This window comes from Pogoniulus pusillus, chromosome 9, assembly GCF_015220805.1.
Source record: "Pogoniulus pusillus isolate bPogPus1 chromosome 9, bPogPus1.pri, whole genome shotgun sequence".
NCBI lineage: Eukaryota > Metazoa > Chordata > Aves > Piciformes > Lybiidae > Pogoniulus > Pogoniulus pusillus.
The window spans coordinates 26743663-26760603 of record NC_087272.1 but is presented as its reverse complement, the minus strand read 5'-3'; the positions used below and the strand labels follow the sequence as shown (position 1 = coordinate 26760603).

At 41.5% G+C, this 16941-nt stretch overlaps 2 protein-coding genes across 2 annotated transcripts in view; one reads left to right on the top strand and one right to left on the bottom strand.

Moving 5' to 3' along the window:
* Nucleotides 1–3213: 3213 nt before the first annotated feature.
* LRP2BP (LRP2 binding protein) lies at nucleotides 3214–11276 on the top strand. Its single transcript, XM_064149015.1, has 8 exons — nucleotides 3214–3464; nucleotides 3792–3907; nucleotides 5222–5335; nucleotides 6791–6933; nucleotides 7019–7124; nucleotides 7560–7783; nucleotides 8913–9078; nucleotides 11147–11276. Exons 1-8 carry the CDS (start codon nucleotides 3416–3418, stop codon nucleotides 11210–11212), a joined length of 984 nt encoding a protein of 327 aa, XP_064005085.1. The 5' UTR covers nucleotides 3214–3415; the 3' UTR covers nucleotides 11213–11276.
* An 893-nt stretch (nucleotides 11277–12169) lies between these two features.
* Nucleotides 12170–16941, bottom strand: part of SNX25 (sorting nexin 25) — a 76580-nt gene continuing 71808 nt past the window's right edge. Inside the window, exons 17-19 of the mRNA XM_064149004.1 lie at nucleotides 15975–16156; nucleotides 14483–14583; nucleotides 12170–13659 (exon numbers count right to left, since the gene is read on the bottom strand). Of these exons, the coding sequence (XP_064005074.1) occupies nucleotides 13585–13659; nucleotides 14483–14583; nucleotides 15975–16156 (358 nt within the window). The 3' untranslated portion in view covers nucleotides 12170–13584. The remainder of the gene's footprint in view (nucleotides 13660–14482; nucleotides 14584–15974; nucleotides 16157–16941) is intronic.

Below are 16941 nucleotides of genomic sequence, written 5' to 3'. Positions count from 1 at the left end.
GGCGGGGGGCAGCCATGGCGCGCGGGCCGGCCCGGCACGTCCCGCACACGCCGCGCAGGCCCGGGAAAGGCTGTCCGCTCGCCCGGCCGCCCTCGGGCACTCCCCCACCGGGGCCGCCGGGTCGTGGGGCTGGGCCCTGGGAACTCCTGCAGTGATCGTCACCAAGGAACACCTAGTTTCGGCCGCGACGCGGCTCTGCTAGCTAAGCGCGCCGCAGGCAGGCGGTCACGGCACTCGGTTGCTTTGTGCTGCCCAGCGCCGCTTCTGAGTGGCTCTGCCAACGTACCCTAACCATGGTCTGGAAAGACGACATCAGGACAACTTTGCATCTAGGAAAGGTTAAAAAAAACCCAAAACAACAAAAGACACCAAACAAACGAAACCCCCTGTTAATAAAGAAAACGCTAGTCAGCATAAAGAAACCCTCTTACCTTCCCGCCCCAGCTTTGCCACTAAGTCAAGCAGACTGACCAGGCATGCCAGCTTCAGCCACCTGTGACACTCCAGGCTCCTATCTAGCCTGAGGGTCATAGCAAATCCATCACCAGTCTGAGCAGCGATGGTTACAGCTAAGATCCCAATGTTTGCCTGTCTCAGAGTCCAGGACTCTTACTGGAACTGTTCAGCCACATTAACATTTGCCTCTTTCAGTCCATCAATAGACTTACACGGGAAATGGTTCAAAAGTTAATCAAAAGGTTTCATTTACTAAAGCAACAGATACACCAGTTTGGGACTGCTGGTGATAAATGCAGTAACTGCAAGTGATTGAGCACAAGTGAATAAATCCCAGGTAACAGCCAACAAAGTCAGAAATGCAAGTCTACAAAACAGTGCAAGTACAAAACAAATGCAGCAAAAGTGCAGCCATATATAGAAGGTGCAATGCTTGCCAAGAAAGCTGTCCCTGTCTTGGGTGAAGGAAAAGGAGCACAGCCCTGTCAACTGTCCTCACCTCTGCTAAATCCACAGTCTTTCCCTTCTGAGAGAAATGTTCCTCTTGTGGGTTGCAATATCCTAATCTCAGATGTCCCTGTTTTCTAGGTGATATTTAGCATGATTTGGGTGGACAGTCAAGTAACATAGTCATTTATTATAGAATTAGTCAGGGTTGGAAGGGAGCACAAGGATCATCTAGTGCCAACACCCCTGCCATAGCCAGAGACAACTCACACTAGACCAGGCTGTCTAGAGCCTCATCCAACCTGGTCCTAAACACCTCCAGGGATAGGGCCTCTACCACCTCCCTGGGCAACCTGTTCCAGGGTCTCAGCACCCTCATAGTGAACAGCTTCTTCCTAACATCCAGTCTGAATCTACCCATTTCTAGCTTTGTTCCATTCCACCTGACATCCTAAGAAGTCCCTCCCCAGCTTTCTTGCAGCCCCCCTTACATTTAACTACAGATACTTAACTACAGACGTGGCTGTGGATGACAAGTGGAGTGTGATCTACCTGCCTTCCAGCACAGGAGCAGGTGTGCTTCCATCTTTCAGTACTGACATTTACGCTGAGCCTTGATTATTGCACAGCCCTCCTGGCTTTCACAGAACCACAGAATTTTCACCTATATTTATGAAGAAAACCCAAACAGCACAAACAGAACCCCTGGAAGATACCAGCAAATACTCACTCACACTTTCTGTATGGGGAGGAGAACTTCTAATCGTACTTCCAGGAGCTATTTCAGAGCAAAATTCCCCATGGCCATTGCAAACTATGGAAATGCAAGTAAGAGCATGGGAGCTGGAGCAAAACAGTGCAGAAAACCCCTTTATTATGAACTATAGCAATGTTTTGCAGAGATGAAACAAGCAGTACCTCCTTCATAAAGCATGGTTTAGTAGTGTGGGAAAACAGGCCTGACAGGCCTTGCCCTCACTGTGTGGGGTGGCTGTCGCAGCCCCAGGCCACAGGAAGCTTAGGATCTGCGGACCCTGCTTCTACCCTAACTCTAGCCTTCGAAATCTATTTTGCAGCTGCTTATTTGTTTTAGCCTCTGTTCATTAGGTTCAACCAAAACAGGGCTGTCTTATTTTCACAAGGCTCTCTCCTTCAGCTGCCTGGAAGGCCATCTCTGTGGATCTCCATTCCCAGACAAAACATAAACCTCTCTTGCTTGCAATCATCTCAGCCTCTCTCCCAAAGCACGTTAAATTAACTTGCCTTCCTGTTTACAGCAAGCTGGGCAGTTATACCACAACGTGGTGGAGATGGCAGAGGTCAGGACACCCACCTGCTACAGCTCTGCTCAGAACACACTTGCAAAAACGGAGCTTTCATTTCCACATCCTTGAGCACTGAATATGCCAGTGAGGGTTTGATCGACCACATGGATCAAGGCCAGAACCCAAATTTCCACCCATAAACTGATCTGTGCTGGAAACTAGAACCAGCCACAGCAGCACTCCAAGGCAGCTACCACCAAAAAGACTTGTTTGGAATTTATTTTGAACATGGTGACAAAATTGCCACAGAGTGAAATTCGCTGTCCCCTCACAGAGCCCAGTACTCAGTGTCCATGGTTGCTGGGAAAGGCAGGGGTGGAAGAGGTGAATGCCCATGTGCAGAGAAACCACATCACTCACCACTTTTAGCTTTCAAAACCAACTGTGTAACTTCATTTTGCCAGGGCAGACTTTGGTCGGATCGTGTTTAAAAGAAACTGCCTGTCCTTTCCATGCTGTAAATTCCAACTTGACAGAGAATTCCATTACCACCAGTCATGCCTCACAACTAAAAGCCTGAAGACAAGTGAAGAGCACCCCTAGGCAGTTTCCACCGCATACAATTCTGTTTCCTTACCCTCACAGTATTTCCTTGTGTCAGATGCCTACATGTTTGTCATGGAAATTGCTCATAACTACTATAAATAAATTGATATACAGATAGAAGCCTCCAATGGCTTTCTGCAGAGCGTTTTGGGCTTCCCACATTTAATTTGCAAGAGAACAGGCAGGTAGTGGGAAGATCCAGATGACAGAACTGTGGCCTGGCCTACCTCATCACCTATCTTCACACTGACTTGCAGCAGAGATTTTCTCTCCACGGGCCCCTGGCCTCATGACACCGGCACTCTCCCCTCGTAAACCGGACCAAAACTCAAACATTACCTTCCCCGTTCTCTTCCTTTCGTCTTGCTAGAGGGAAAACCGCAGTCCGCCTATGGCGCGGCGCTCGATGCGGCTACAGCCCAGCGTGGCCTGCACGGTGCTCTGGGCCAATGAAGGGAGGACCAATAGCCTCCACCTGCCGCCACCCGCGCCGCCGCCCCCGCCCTTAGCGGCTCGGCGGGTAAGGCACCGGCGAGGCCGCTGCGGGGCTCCCGAGTCACCGCTGCCCGGCGGGGCAGGCCCCGCTTCCCGCAGCCTGCCCTGCCCAGCCCGTGCCTCGTCCCGTTCGCCGCCGGGACGGGATGAAGCTACGCAGCGAGCGGCTTCCGCCGGCGGCCGCAGAGGCGCCAGGTAGGGAACCGCCGCCCGCCCCGCAACCTCCCGCTCAGCGCCCCGCGGCCGCGCCGCAGCCGGGCCTGTGAGGCTGCCTCAGCCCCGCCGCTTCCCGGCAGGCATTGAAGGAGCTTTGAGGTCGGAAGTCTCCTCTTCACTTTAGGTGCCCTGCGAGCTTGGCGCTCACAGGGGCAGCGTTGTCTGTACCGAACTTCACCTTTTTATCGAATAGGCCTCTCTTTCCTCTTAGTCTTTTGAAAAATGGAATCCAAAGGGGACCCCCCAAGCCTCAGACCTGTATTGTGTTTATTGATGCTGTTCTACAAACAAATGTCTATTTTTAAGCAGAGAACTGCAGCGGTGCTGCTTTATTTGCAAAGGCAGAGGAGCTGCTGCTGAAGAAAGTGGCAGATGGAGATCCTCGGGCATGTTTTCTAAAAGGACAGCTGTACTATGAAGAGGTTGTGCTTTCTTTCTTTGAACTAAATATTTTAAAGCTGATAAGTTTCACCACTAATTCAGTGGGGGGGAAAAAAAGATTCCTATGCCTATTATTTTACCATTAAAATGTTTAATGCAGAGAGGATGTGAGAAGGGGGATCTTGGATGTTAGGGGGTGGGAAGAGACCTCTGGAGATCACCGAATCCAGCAACATCTTATTGATGTTTACAAATATATGAAGGATGAGTGTCAAGAAGAGAAGACCATTCTCTTCTCAGTGATGCTGAGTGACAGAATGAGGAGCAATAGACACAAACAACCATAGGAGGTTCTGCTTCAGCATGAGGAGAAACTTCTTTACTATGAGGATGATGGAGCATGGAAGCAGGATGCCAAGAGAGGTTGTGGAGTCTCTTTCTCTGAAGACATTCAGAGCCCACCTGTATGCAGTCCTGACTGGTCTGCCATAGGTGAACCTTCTTTGGCAGAGGTCCCTTCCCAACCCTAGCATTTTGTGATTCAGTGAAAATCAGGTGTTCCCTCTAAGCTTTTACAGTCTGGTATTGTTTTATCAAAACATACAGAAAACTGAAAGGAAAAGTATAAAGAAGAACTTTTTGTATTTCAATGTATCTTTTACTTTGCATGCTTTTGTGCATGCATAAAAATACTTTAGTAAGGACATCAGACATAGTCACCTGTCCCGTTACAGTTGTTTAACTGTGTATTTTAAAACACAGCTTGTTGTTTGACTTCTTATTGTAGAAGCAAATACGCTCAAAGATTCTTCCTTAGAAGTGAAAAGTCTCAGCTGTTGCAGGTGATGCCTTCATAAGCAATATGGGGCAGACATCTGGGTCCATAAAGTCTTAAAACATCTGAGTTTAGCCTTTGTGAAACCAATCTTTAGCTGAGATGTCACAACAGATTCTTAAACTCTCAAAAGAATTTATGAACAGCTTATCTAATTAATAAGGGATGTCAGATAGGGTGGCTATCTCAACTAGACTCTTACCTCCTTCAACTAAAAAGATGGGAAGAAAGGTTTCATCGGGGATGGATGTTTGTATACCACTACTTATAGTTAGGATTTTAAATAAATATATATATATATATAAAAACAATTAAAACTTGTTTGCAAGTCCCAAGTGCTTCCACCTTTCTTGCAGCTGTTGACTTAGCCCGTTTCTGGTTTCTGCCACTTCTGTGATAGCAATTTATGTTCTTTGTTCTTGAGAGAAATGCTCCAGGTTGAAAAACCGTAAGAAATTATACAGTGGAGCAGAAGTAAGCTCAGTTCTGTGTGCTCCACTGTTTATTCTGTCTTTGCCAGGGGTTGTATGAAGAAGCATTAACAGAATTTGAAAAAATCAAGGATACAGATTTTCAAGCAATGTATCAGCTTGGTGTCATGCATTATGATGGACTAGGCACTAAAGAAGACCCTGTGAGTTATTTAGCTGTACTCTTCTTGCCTTTCTTTTAGTATTATCTGGCAATTAGTAAGAATTTATTTGTAAGCTTGATTATTCTTTTGATTTAGAATTGATTTGACAAACTACACGTGTTTACAAACTACAACTAAAAACGGAGGGTTCTGGCTGAAGAAGTTCTCAAAAATAGCCATAATAAAACAGATTTATCTGAAGAATATAATTTGTTATTTTAAAATAAAGCTTCTACAGGTTGTGTTGCGTTTTGTATAGAAGCTGTTTTAAAAGGGCTTTTAGTTACTTGTTAAAAAGCAGTGTATATAAATGCAAGTAAAATGTATAGATGGAAATTAGCTACATTTCAAAGTACAAAACATCTCTACCACAAAGATGTTTTCCAAGATACTTTCTGTTCTCTTAATATGGATGCTAAAGATTGCACTTGGTTGGCAGTAGTGGTTTTAAATTAGACAAATGAAGAAATACATTTGCTAGAATATGAAGAATTCACATGGAAAAAATACTTTACACAAGAGGAAGACAAAGGAATTAATTACTACAATAAGAAGAAAAGGGTTAGTTTATTGGAGAACGTGATCCTATGAGGAAAGAGTGCAAACATCATGAAAGGAAGGGTAGATTACAAGATGAGGGCAAGAAAGTCAACCAAACCATGTATTTATTAACAAATAAGAATTCTGTCTGGTGCTCAGAGGATTGACAGTAGAGCAGGAAATATTCTGCTGCTTTTTAGAGGTGGTTTGTTCGTTCTGTATGCCTGCTTAACTTGCACACTGGGTTGCTTGCAAACATTTCATTGTGGTTTATTTGGGGTTTGTGTATTAAAATACAAGAGGTAAATAAAAGGAGCCTTTTATAGAGGACTGTTTCTAGTGTATTTAAACAGGGCATTCTTGCTAAATCCTCACCTCAAAGTGCTTAAGAGCTCTATCATGATACACCATAGAGTTGCTTGTATCCAGTGTTCTCTCTTTGCTTATTTAACTTCTGGGGTTTTTATCCACTATGAATGTAGGGTAATTTTAATGGAGGAACTTCAGAATGTGCTGTTGTATCACTCTGCCTTCTCTTAAGGTTGCTTTATGATTTCAGATAAATTATGCAGTGTGAAAAAGATTACAGAATTCCAAAACAGAAAATGTAGCAAGTTTAGGACATGCCATTCATTTATATAAGCACAAGAATATTTTTAGGAATATCTTTTATCAATGAAGGAGACCAATATAATATCAGATAAACACTTATAAATAAGAGTTTGACATTAAAAATATGTCAGAGTGAAAAATCTAGGAACTGTCTGGATTCTGACATTCTTCTCCAGACTGCCCTACCAGTATAGTTCAACTTTTCTTTAAAGTAGAAAAATTACCTTTCTTGCAGAAATTAGAAGATTATCAGATTCCTTATTTCATCTCCTGAAAGTAATAATTAATAAATCTCAATTTTAGGAAAAAGGAGTGGAATATATGAAGAAAATACTCGACTCTGATTCACCAAAAGCAAAACACTTGAAGTTTGCAGCTGCATACAATCTTGGCAGAGCACATTATGAAGGCTGTGGTGTTAAACAGTCAACTCGAGAGGCTGAAAGGTAATGGCAGTCAGTAATTTTCCTGATGAGTCTAAGATGCTCAGTTGCTGTGTTACTTCAACTTTCTTTGTCCCCATTTTCTTAGGTTATGGCTTATTGCTGCAGACCATGGGAACCCAAAAGCGAGTGTGAAAGCCCAGGCTACTTTAGGAATGTTCTATTCTGTGGCAGTTCTGAAAGATCTGAAGAAGGTAAAGCCCACTTGTACCATATGAGTTTCATGAATCCCACTTAGTTTTGAATTTCACTAGAAGTCCAGTGATACATTTGAATCTGAAAGCTGTATTTTTAGCACTGGTAGGCATTATCATTCAAGTAAGCCTAAAAGAACAGGTGGCCAGAATACCTCACTTTGACTTACATGACACTGCTAGCTGAGTTTTCGGGTTTTGTTTGGTATTTTTTATTTGGAGTCTCAGGGAAGATGATATAATGCATACAGTTTTGTCATTGATTGACAGGTCTGACAGTAAATAAAGTAGATTTAGAAGCCTTACAGGCATCCTGCTTTCTTTTATGTACCAGCACTTTTTATAGTCTGCTTAATGTAAAAGCCTTTTTGGAAACTGTATGCAAGAGCAGCAGCTAAAGCAAATAACTGTATACTCCAACTTTGTCCCTCTTAGGCCTTTTTCTGGCATTCAGAAGCATGTGGCAATGGAAATCTGGAATCACAGGGAGCGCTTGGTGTTATGTATCTCTATGGACAAGGTATACATCAAAACACTAAGGCTGCTTTGGAGTGTTTGAGAGAAGCAGCAGAACGTGGAAATATCTATGCTCAAGGCCATCTTGTGGAATATTATTACAAAAGAAAATTTTACTCCACAGCTGCTGCCTTAGCCAAAAGGTGAAGTTATTTTAACTTTATTTGTTACTGTACTCCTTCATGTAAGACCACAAAACTTGAGATTACATTTATCTCATTTGTGCTTTTGTCTCACAAACTCAAGAGATGTTTGAGATAAATACGAGGTCTTGCAATTCATTAAGGGATACCAAACCACACACATGATTAATAGTATAAGGTTCTCAATCTTTGGTACAGATGAGGCAAAACAGCCTTGAACTAGATTCTTAAGCCCTGTTTCCTGTCTCCTTAATGCACAACTTGTTTTAGACCTCTGCCTTCACTCTTCCTTTCAACCCCCAACTAGTATTATTCTGCTCTCAGCACCACACAGTGTGACTTCCCGTGGAATGTTTATGAAGCCTCTGCTGCCCAACAGTGCAACAACTTCCCATGTCTCAGAAACTGCACACTGTGTATGCCACTACATAGCCACAGCTCTGGTAGCTGAGCTGTTAGCTACATTGATTCCTGAAAAGGATTGTTTTCTCTCTAAATTACTGCTTCTCTTCCTCTTGCACTGTAAAAAGACTGACAACTCTTTAGGCCAGCCTGGCTTGTCTCACTTAGAACACATACCCTCCAGTCAGTGCCGCACAGCAAATTATTCAGACAAGTGAACAGTGTACTTCATCAGCTGCAGTCGTGGCTGCAGGAAATAGCAATGAAATTCCCTACTGCAGCCAGAAGTGACAATTTCTGAATCAAAAGATACTGCCACCATACTTGAAATTGTTTCACTTAATAGGGATAGCAGCTGGCTTTGAGGCAAAAGAATCTCATAGGGGTACAACCAGTTACACCAAGAATCAGTACCTCTTCTGCTAAAATATTTGTCCTTTTATGTTCATACCAGTTATAAAATTTGTTACATTCTGTACAATTACATCATTATGCACAGTCAAACCAATACTTGTTTGCTATTTAATGTCAGAGTATTCAAATAAGACTAACTTTAGATTGAATACTGGAGAGAAGAAACCTCATCAGGCTGCTGAACACATATAAACTTTAGCTTGTTTTGGATAATGATGTAAATGGAGAAGAAGCATTATTAAGTCATATATGGCCAACTTAAATTATTGCTTCAGACAGCATTATTAAACTAATGATGCAAATTCCACCACAGGGTTACAGAAAATGATGACATCGATATGTTAGCAGCAGTAACTGATTGTCTTCCTACATATATAGCAAAGGGAGTTGCTATGGCTGCTTTCTACTTGGCTAGATGTTTCCAGCTTGGCCTAGGTGTGCAGCAAGATCAAGCTGCTGCTAAAAAATACTATTCTAAGGTAAGCTGGGAAAGCCTTACAGATTTACTTGCATGTCAAAATTGAGTGATACCTTGGCTCCAAGTCTTTGAACTTGCTGTTTGGTTAAAGACTACTGCTGTTTAAGAAAACCCCAAACCGAACAACAAAACCTGTGCAAGTGAAGTGTCAGTTGAGAAATACTAAAGATAGTCTTAATTAGGCAAACATAACCTGCCAGTCAGATAAAAGAGCTTGGTAATTTGCTATATAAATTAGGCAAATTAAAAAATGCACTGGTTTGGAAGAGACCTCAGATCATCTGGTCCAACCTCCCCTGCAGTATGCAGGGGCATCCCCAACTAGATCGGGTTGCTTAGAGCCTCATCAACTCTGACTTTGAATGTCTCCAGGGATGGGGCCGCCGCCACTTGTTCCAGTGTTCCATCACCCTCACAGTAAGGAACTTCTTCCTGATATCCAGTCTAAGTCTACCCTTTTGTATTTAACACCATTGCCACTTGTCTCTACATGCCTTTGTGAGTAGTCTCTGCCCAGCTTTCTTGCAGACTCCCACCAGGTATGGAAGGCTTCTATAAGGTCTCTTTGGAGTCTGACTCAAAAAACTGTTATACCAAATTGATTTGCTGTCTCTCCTTCTTTCAAACTGAAAAAAAATGTAACTTTCCTGTGTTTTAGGTTCTCTAACAATTATAACCTTCACTAACTATAATTCAGTTGGTTGTAACTAGTTGTCATGGTTATTTATACGTTTACAGCAGCAGCTGAGCAGCTGCTGTTACCAATACATGGGGAAAAAACTGGTCACTTTTTTGGAAGTTCTGAAGTTGAAGTAAGATTTATTCCTTCAAGAAAAAGATCAATAATGGCTTCTAAAAGGTGAATCTGCTAATATCAGTGACGCATAAAGGTAAAGGCAAGATGACAATGCTAGCTGAAGGGAGTGTAGCAAGATTAGATCTGTGCTGCAGAGACAGTGAGGATTTCTGTGTGTAGGGGACCATTTGCTTCTTCAAGAAGAGTATTTTAATCTCCAACTTGGTGCAGTCATCCAAACAAATGGAGAGTTATGTAAATTATAAATTATCAAATAACTTCTGTGACTCCTTACTCGGGGAAAAAGCCTAGCAGAGTAGGTGACCCACTGAATACATGTATTTTAAACATTTTGTCCTCCTCCTGTGAAAAGTGTTACACAGAATAGGATGAGGAGGAGATCAGAGAAGGAATGTATGCTGAGGTGTCAGGAACAGTGCAGACAGTAGTCCTGGCTAAGTTCTAATGCATGAAGGAGGCCCATCAGGATAAGGCTGCTGCGTGGCTTTGTATGACAACAGCCCTTCCTACTGTCTTCCATTAGGTCTAGCATGACTACCACAATTGAAAGAAAATTAGAGGTTTCACTGCTCATTCCCTGGCGGTACAGCTGAGACTGATCTGAGCATCACTGGCTTCTTAGTATAAAGAGATGATTTACATTGACTGGTGCTGTGCATCCCTACCTCAACAACAAAACAGAAGGAACAGAAAATAAACAAGGAAGCTACCCAAAGTAGTTAGTTTAGAATGAGGAAGAGACAAGTGTTGTGGGTGTGTTCAGTTTCTTTTGTACTTGGAAAGCCATTCATGCTAACTGTACAAATTATACCTATTTAATATCCTGTTTGTTTTTTTAATTAATGGCCCAGCTGTGGTTTTGACCTACCATTCTTGGATGCAGTCAGATTTTGAAAGAGAAGAGAGAGAGAGAGATAGGTGCTGAAATGGGTGATGTAAAGTGAATGACACTGATCCAGTCTGTAAGCATTTATGTTTCTGACTGATGCCAGCACATGCCATACCAACAAACAGACTTAAAACAGTAAAACCAAGCCTAACACTACAGTCAAGCATGGTCATTTTAAATATCATTTTTTTTCTTCCCTGGCACCAGAAACAAGGATGTAAAGCTGAATATATTAACTTTAAGACTTGATCAAGTTGATTATCTCAGAGAATGCCAACAAAAAATACCTTATTAATGTTAAATTGGTAACATACAATTTTATTTTAGCTATAAACTAGAATTCCCTATTCTCTGTTTTCAAAGGCATGCCTTCTGGATCCTGGTGTTGCTGCTGACCTTGAACTGACAGCTAATCTTGGGAGAATTTAGTGCTTCCTTCAACTCCGAGTGGTATACAAATGTATTTCCCACAATAAACCATCTTTAATCTTCAGCAGTTGTAGACTGTTTATCACTTACTGCTTACTTTTCAGCTTCCCATAAACTATTAAAGCAACTTACTGATTCTTTTTAATCTGAAAAAAAGAGAAAGCAAAGAACTCATACTCTTTCTCTAACTGAGATGAGTAAAAGGCAGACTTTTTAAGATGGTATGGAAAAATTAAGGTTTATTAAGGACATTTTAGTGAGACAGATGCCCTGTGTTTGCTTCATGTTGTGTTGCTATACAGCACAGGAACCCAACCAAAACCAAATAAAGGTGGTTGTTTCCTTTACTGCATTTTTTGGTATTTAAGCATTACATTTTAATACTCTGAAAAGCATGAACCCAAACGTGTGGTTTTTACTTGCAACCCATTCACAGGTCACAATTACTTTGAAATCTTGTATTTTCTAGTGGTGTGTGTACTTTTTTCCACATGCTTTTGTAACGCATTTAGATCTACTCACATGTCTTAACATGTTTTATACTCTTAGACTGCAGAGATTCAACATTTGAAATTGAGCTTTACAGCTCAAACCATGTTCACCTTCTAAACCCAGAAAATACTACTCTGGCAAAAACAAACCAAACCAGAACATTACTATGGAAACATTCGATAGAAATGTCCTCTGCATGAGGTCTGCCTTCCTCAGTCATCAGTGTGACTGCTTCTCAAGCTCAGTCAGTAAAGCATAAGTCTTTTAATCTCAGAGTTGTGGGTTTGAGCCCAGAAAAAAATCTGGGCCAGAAAAAAAAAACAAAAGGGTGCTAATAAAATCTGTTATGGGTTAGGGCAGGGCTGGCCCCTAGACAAATGAGACATGCTCTCTGTTTACCCCTCTCCTTTGCTCTCCCTGGCTCCCAAGGGGGAAGAGAATGGGAATAAGAGAGAGAGACCTAAGGACTGGAAAAGAAAACTAAACCAGCTTTAATAAGTAATGAAATATATACAATACCAGTATCAAATCCTGCTGCATTCACACGGCCTCTGCTTGTACGAGGAATAGTTGCATACCTTCTGGTTAGGAGCGCATGTGCCTGAACAGTGTCACAAGCAGTTATCTTTTGGCAGAAGATACTTTGATTAAACACTTGTACATTTTACTGATTGCTAGGCTAAGCTTGCACATTTCTAAATACCTGTGTACTTGTAAAACTTTGTATGTGCACAGTTTGGCTTGCTTCTTAGGGCTATGCTGCAACTTGAAAACTGTTGGACCAGGGCACTTAGATGTTCCTAAAGACACTGATTTAAATACAGCATACAGATTTTACGTACCTTACCACAGAGCCAGTCTTAACTGCAAGCAGTTTTTCTGAGAGCACAACTGTACTGAATTAAAAGAAAGTAATGAGTGTCAGCTAGGGATTTTCGATGATGTTTAATTATTTAGATGTGCATTAAGACCATATTTACATATTTTTACATAAATTAAAAAAACAGTAACACTGAAGACAGGGTCTTTTTTTTTCCTTTCCTTGTATAAAATATGGGAAAGATTTGAAGGTTGTTTGAAATTGGGGTATTTAAATAAAACAGCCCTGAGTAATATCAGGGGAGTTATTAGAATGGTTTAATTAAATTTCTGCTTAATCATTTATAGAAGCAATTCATAAGCACTAATCTCAGAACTAACATTTAAACACAGGCATTCTGTTAGGACACACCAGTTTACAACACATACTTTTGACACGGACTTCAATGTAACGTAAATATTCCCTACAAAACCAGAGCTGTCAGACTCATTCGTTAGTTGTCAGTACAGCCTCACTATCAAGTACTGCAATCCAGTTGTGTTATTTATTGCTTACAAATGCTTCAAACTACAGGAAATCTTTGGTAAAAACAAAACTGATAAAATTTTCACAATAGCTTTACACGTAGTATTGCACACCAAGGCTTTTTCAATGCACGAGAGAAAAAAGGAATGCTCAGATCCTCTGTGAGGAGATTAGAACTGTACAACATTCATTAGTTAACCACTATAAGCAAAATTTCTCTTCATAAATGTTTAAAATATTTTCTGCTTTCTTTCAGCTTATATGAACATTTACTTTTCACCCTATGTTTGAAACAGAAGAGTAGTCAAATAGAACCAGTTAAATAAAAATTGGCAACTATACGGCATTTTCTTGTCTACCCTACTACAGCATCAGATCTTTTCAAGTCTGTTTACTTCACAAAAAACTCAAGAGGAAAGAAAAAAATGCTAAAAATAATCTTAGTCCTCAGCCCTCTGGAAAAGAGGAAAATAAGTTTCATGTCTATTATTGGACATAGACATTTCTCTAGTGGTCCAGCTGTGCAGATTCAAACCTAAGTGGCATTAAGCTGCTCTAAATGAGCTCTTAGCTCAGGACACAGTTCAGTTAGCAGCAGTTCCAGCGAAACCTGAAAAACAGAGAAGAGTTCAGGTGAGCACAGCTGCCAAAAGAGAATTTCATTTTCATTCCTATAACACTTAGAGCATGACAGATAACAGCAGCAGTCATTCAGGGCCATTCTACTCATCATACACGCAACTGCATCCTAAAACTAGCAAGTGCCCTACGGATAACATGAGACATGTCGTAAGGCTGAAAGAAGTCAAATGTCATTGGCAGCTGCTTTCAGACAAGGATTTCCCACCCTGTAGGATCTGGTGCAGCTCCACTGAAGCCACAGCAGCTACAGAAGCAAGCTCCAGGACATGCACTTCCTGAGCAGGCTGTAGTGTGCAACTGACTGCTGCAGGAAAGAATCAGAAGAGCCCGATAGTATACTGGGATTCAACAGCATGTTCTGACCAGTCCCAACAAAGAGAAGAGGAGTGGGACCTTTGAAGGGCTGTCATGTCCTAACTGCGAGCCAGTCGTGGAGCTCTCCTCTGGATTCACCAGGACATGTTTCTTTTTCTCAGCTATATGAAGAAATTAGTTTGCACCTTTTGAAGTCAGGGCAGTTGGATGTGGTAGAGGATCTCTTCTGGACAAAAACAATACTGGTTTTAAAGTGTTTTGTTGTTCAAAATTAATTAAATGATGGAACCAAGTGCTTTTTTTTCTGATTTAAATAAAAAAAACAACCAAACAAAAACAAAAATGATATGCATATGGAACAACAGTCCAACAGAAATCTCTGCACAAAAACGCATTGCAGGCTTTAACACTGTGTAAGGAGAGCTCAGCGGTTAACAGGATTATAAAGTCACAAAGCTACTTCTCTGGCTACTTACATAGAGTAGATGCTTGTTAGCCTTTCTTTCTTGCAATGCATTGAACACTTTCACTACACCATGACGGGCATTTTGTTGTCCAACAAGACTCTGCAGAGTATCTGCAACAAATGTCATTTCAGCTCACATTGTTTCACTCACGCTAGGCAAAACCTCCAGCTAATGCTACTGCCCATAACGAAGGGGGAAACAAGCCTGCACTTCTTTGCCCGTGGCTACGGAGCACACAGTTCCCAGCAACCTTTTCAAAACACACAGGTTACTTAGGTCACAGGTTGAAAAGTTACTCTTATTCTCTAGTTACCCAAGCCAAATAATAGTGTATGCATCTCAGTGACAACATTTTCAGTGTTTTGACATGGTCCATACTATGCCTTTTCTGTAGTTCACGTCAGAGTCAAATCTGATCTCATAAATTTTTACACCATTCGCTTAAATGCACCTTCAGGACAAAACTCCTACAAAAGTTCAGATTGATCATTTTAGCTGCCTCTCAAGCTTCACAGAAAATGCTTCCCATGAATACGCATATTAGAGAATTCTAAGTTATTTACATTGTGGATTAGATAATAAACAGTGATCCAATGCTTCATCATTAAAGGACACTCAGCTATGTTCTGACATCTCTAAACTCAAACAAACAGAAGCACAAATCAACTACTGAAGGCTATTCTAGGTAAGTAGGTGAGTAAGCATGGAGAGTAAATGGAAGATTGTTTACACATAAAATATCAAGTATTTTTTATGCATACCTGCTACTACTTTTGCAGTAAAAGTTAATTAGACAGCCTAATGCAAGGGGAATATATGAGGTCTCAGCAAAAACACAAAACCAGCTCATTAAAAGTACATCCTGTTCAGATGAGGGGACATAAAAAGCATTCAGTATATGTTTAAGTGCATTTCCAAAGGCCAAAGGGAATGAATTTTGATTCTTCTCAGGTGCCTTTGGGTTTTTGTCATCTGTGAAGGGTCAGAATTACTCAACTGTACTCCCTGTTCTTGGAATGGGATGTGATGGAGCATCTCACAATGTTGCTCCAGACACATACCTTCTTAAGAGGAAGCTGCCTGGCCTTGGAAAGTTAAGGGCAGGCAAAGGAAAGTACTTGGAAGCACAGACAGACTTCCCTCTTCCATTTGGAAATGAAAAAGGAAGCAATTGGTGTGGTGCCACTCTCCCTATTTGTCAAGTAGTTCCAGGTAGCAGAACTACCTGGTATTTGCTCACAAAGAACCAGCAGATAAAGTCTTGACTCAGCTTAGATTCCTTTACGAATATTACATAGAGAAGTACAGCAAGACTGTATTTTCCATGTCCTTTACCAGACAGACAGTAGAGACAAAAAGTAAGGCCAGAATTATTTCTGTAAATAACCATAACTTGCAGCTCCACAGGAAGAACTCTAAAATGCAGCAGAATGGTATTTGATTAACCAGTTTCCTTGCTAGTTATTAAAGCCATGATTAAGCAGAACAAAAGTGATCTCACCTGGAATGTTTTCAAGTAGTTTTTGCTGTGCTCTCTGTTTTGTCTCTTGCTTTTGTTCCTCGCTCTTGGCTCTCAATGGTGGTGCTAACTTCCCATTTGGCCAAAAAGCATCTCGAAACACACCAATATAGTAAACAAGCATGGGTTCACTGAATATCCAGTGTACAGTGTCACGGATTTGCCTGTGAAGAAGTGTAGAAGGCAGCACATCAGAGCTGGTTTTCCACATTTTATGCATATTTATTCTTTTTACTCCTGAATGTAGTGAAGTGACACTCATTTTCACATAACTATCCCCATTTATTTGAGCACTACAGCAAGTAGTATTCAGTTCTGGGTGCTCTAGGTCACTCCAAATACCTAAGTGGAGAAGACTACATTTCAATGTAACCTACAGGCATAGATCAGAAATTACAAGTACTACACTGAAACGTGTGTTTCAGGGATGGGCACTACAAAGCCTCCACTGAGGTAGTACAGATCTACCAACTAGTTGTAGCCAACTCCAAACTAGTTGGATGCACAGATGTGCCTAGTGGGGAAAGAGCAGATGGAGCTTTGATGAAAATGCAGCACATAAGTGAGGGGATTACAACTGGAGCCATCAGCCTCTTCCCATGGCTGCAGGCACTTGCTGTAGGCTTCAGCACAGTCTGAGGTAGGCAGCAGGCTCCAGGCGCTATTGCCCAGCTGTGCCACAGTAGAGGTGAACCCCTTAAAATCACTAAATGTAAAAATTCCACCAACATGTAAAATATGTACAGCAACTTTGCATGCATGCTGTGCTCACACACTCCCTGTTCTCTCTCAGGAGTCTCTCATGCTGGATATCAGCAGGGTGTGAAACAAATTGGCCCATCAATTTAGAAATCAGTGAACAACTACTGTCAGAGACCATCAGTTCCTTGGGAGTCAACTGTGACTCCACATCACCTCTTGCCCAATTTACCACTAGGTGAGTGGTTTT

Excerpts from the sequence above, each read along its gene's own strand:
- LRP2BP (XM_064149015.1), top strand. The coding sequence starts at position 3,416 with ATGAAGCTACGCAGCGAGCGGCTTCCGCCGGCGGCCGCAGAGGCGCCA. Across the intron at positions 3,908-5,221 it reads GACAGCTGTACTATGAAGAG|GGGTTGTATGAAGAAGCATT; the intron begins GTTGTGCTTTCT and ends TGTCTTTGCCAG. Across the intron at positions 5,336-6,790 it reads TAGGCACTAAAGAAGACCCT|GAAAAAGGAGTGGAATATAT; the intron begins GTGAGTTATTTA and ends TCTCAATTTTAG.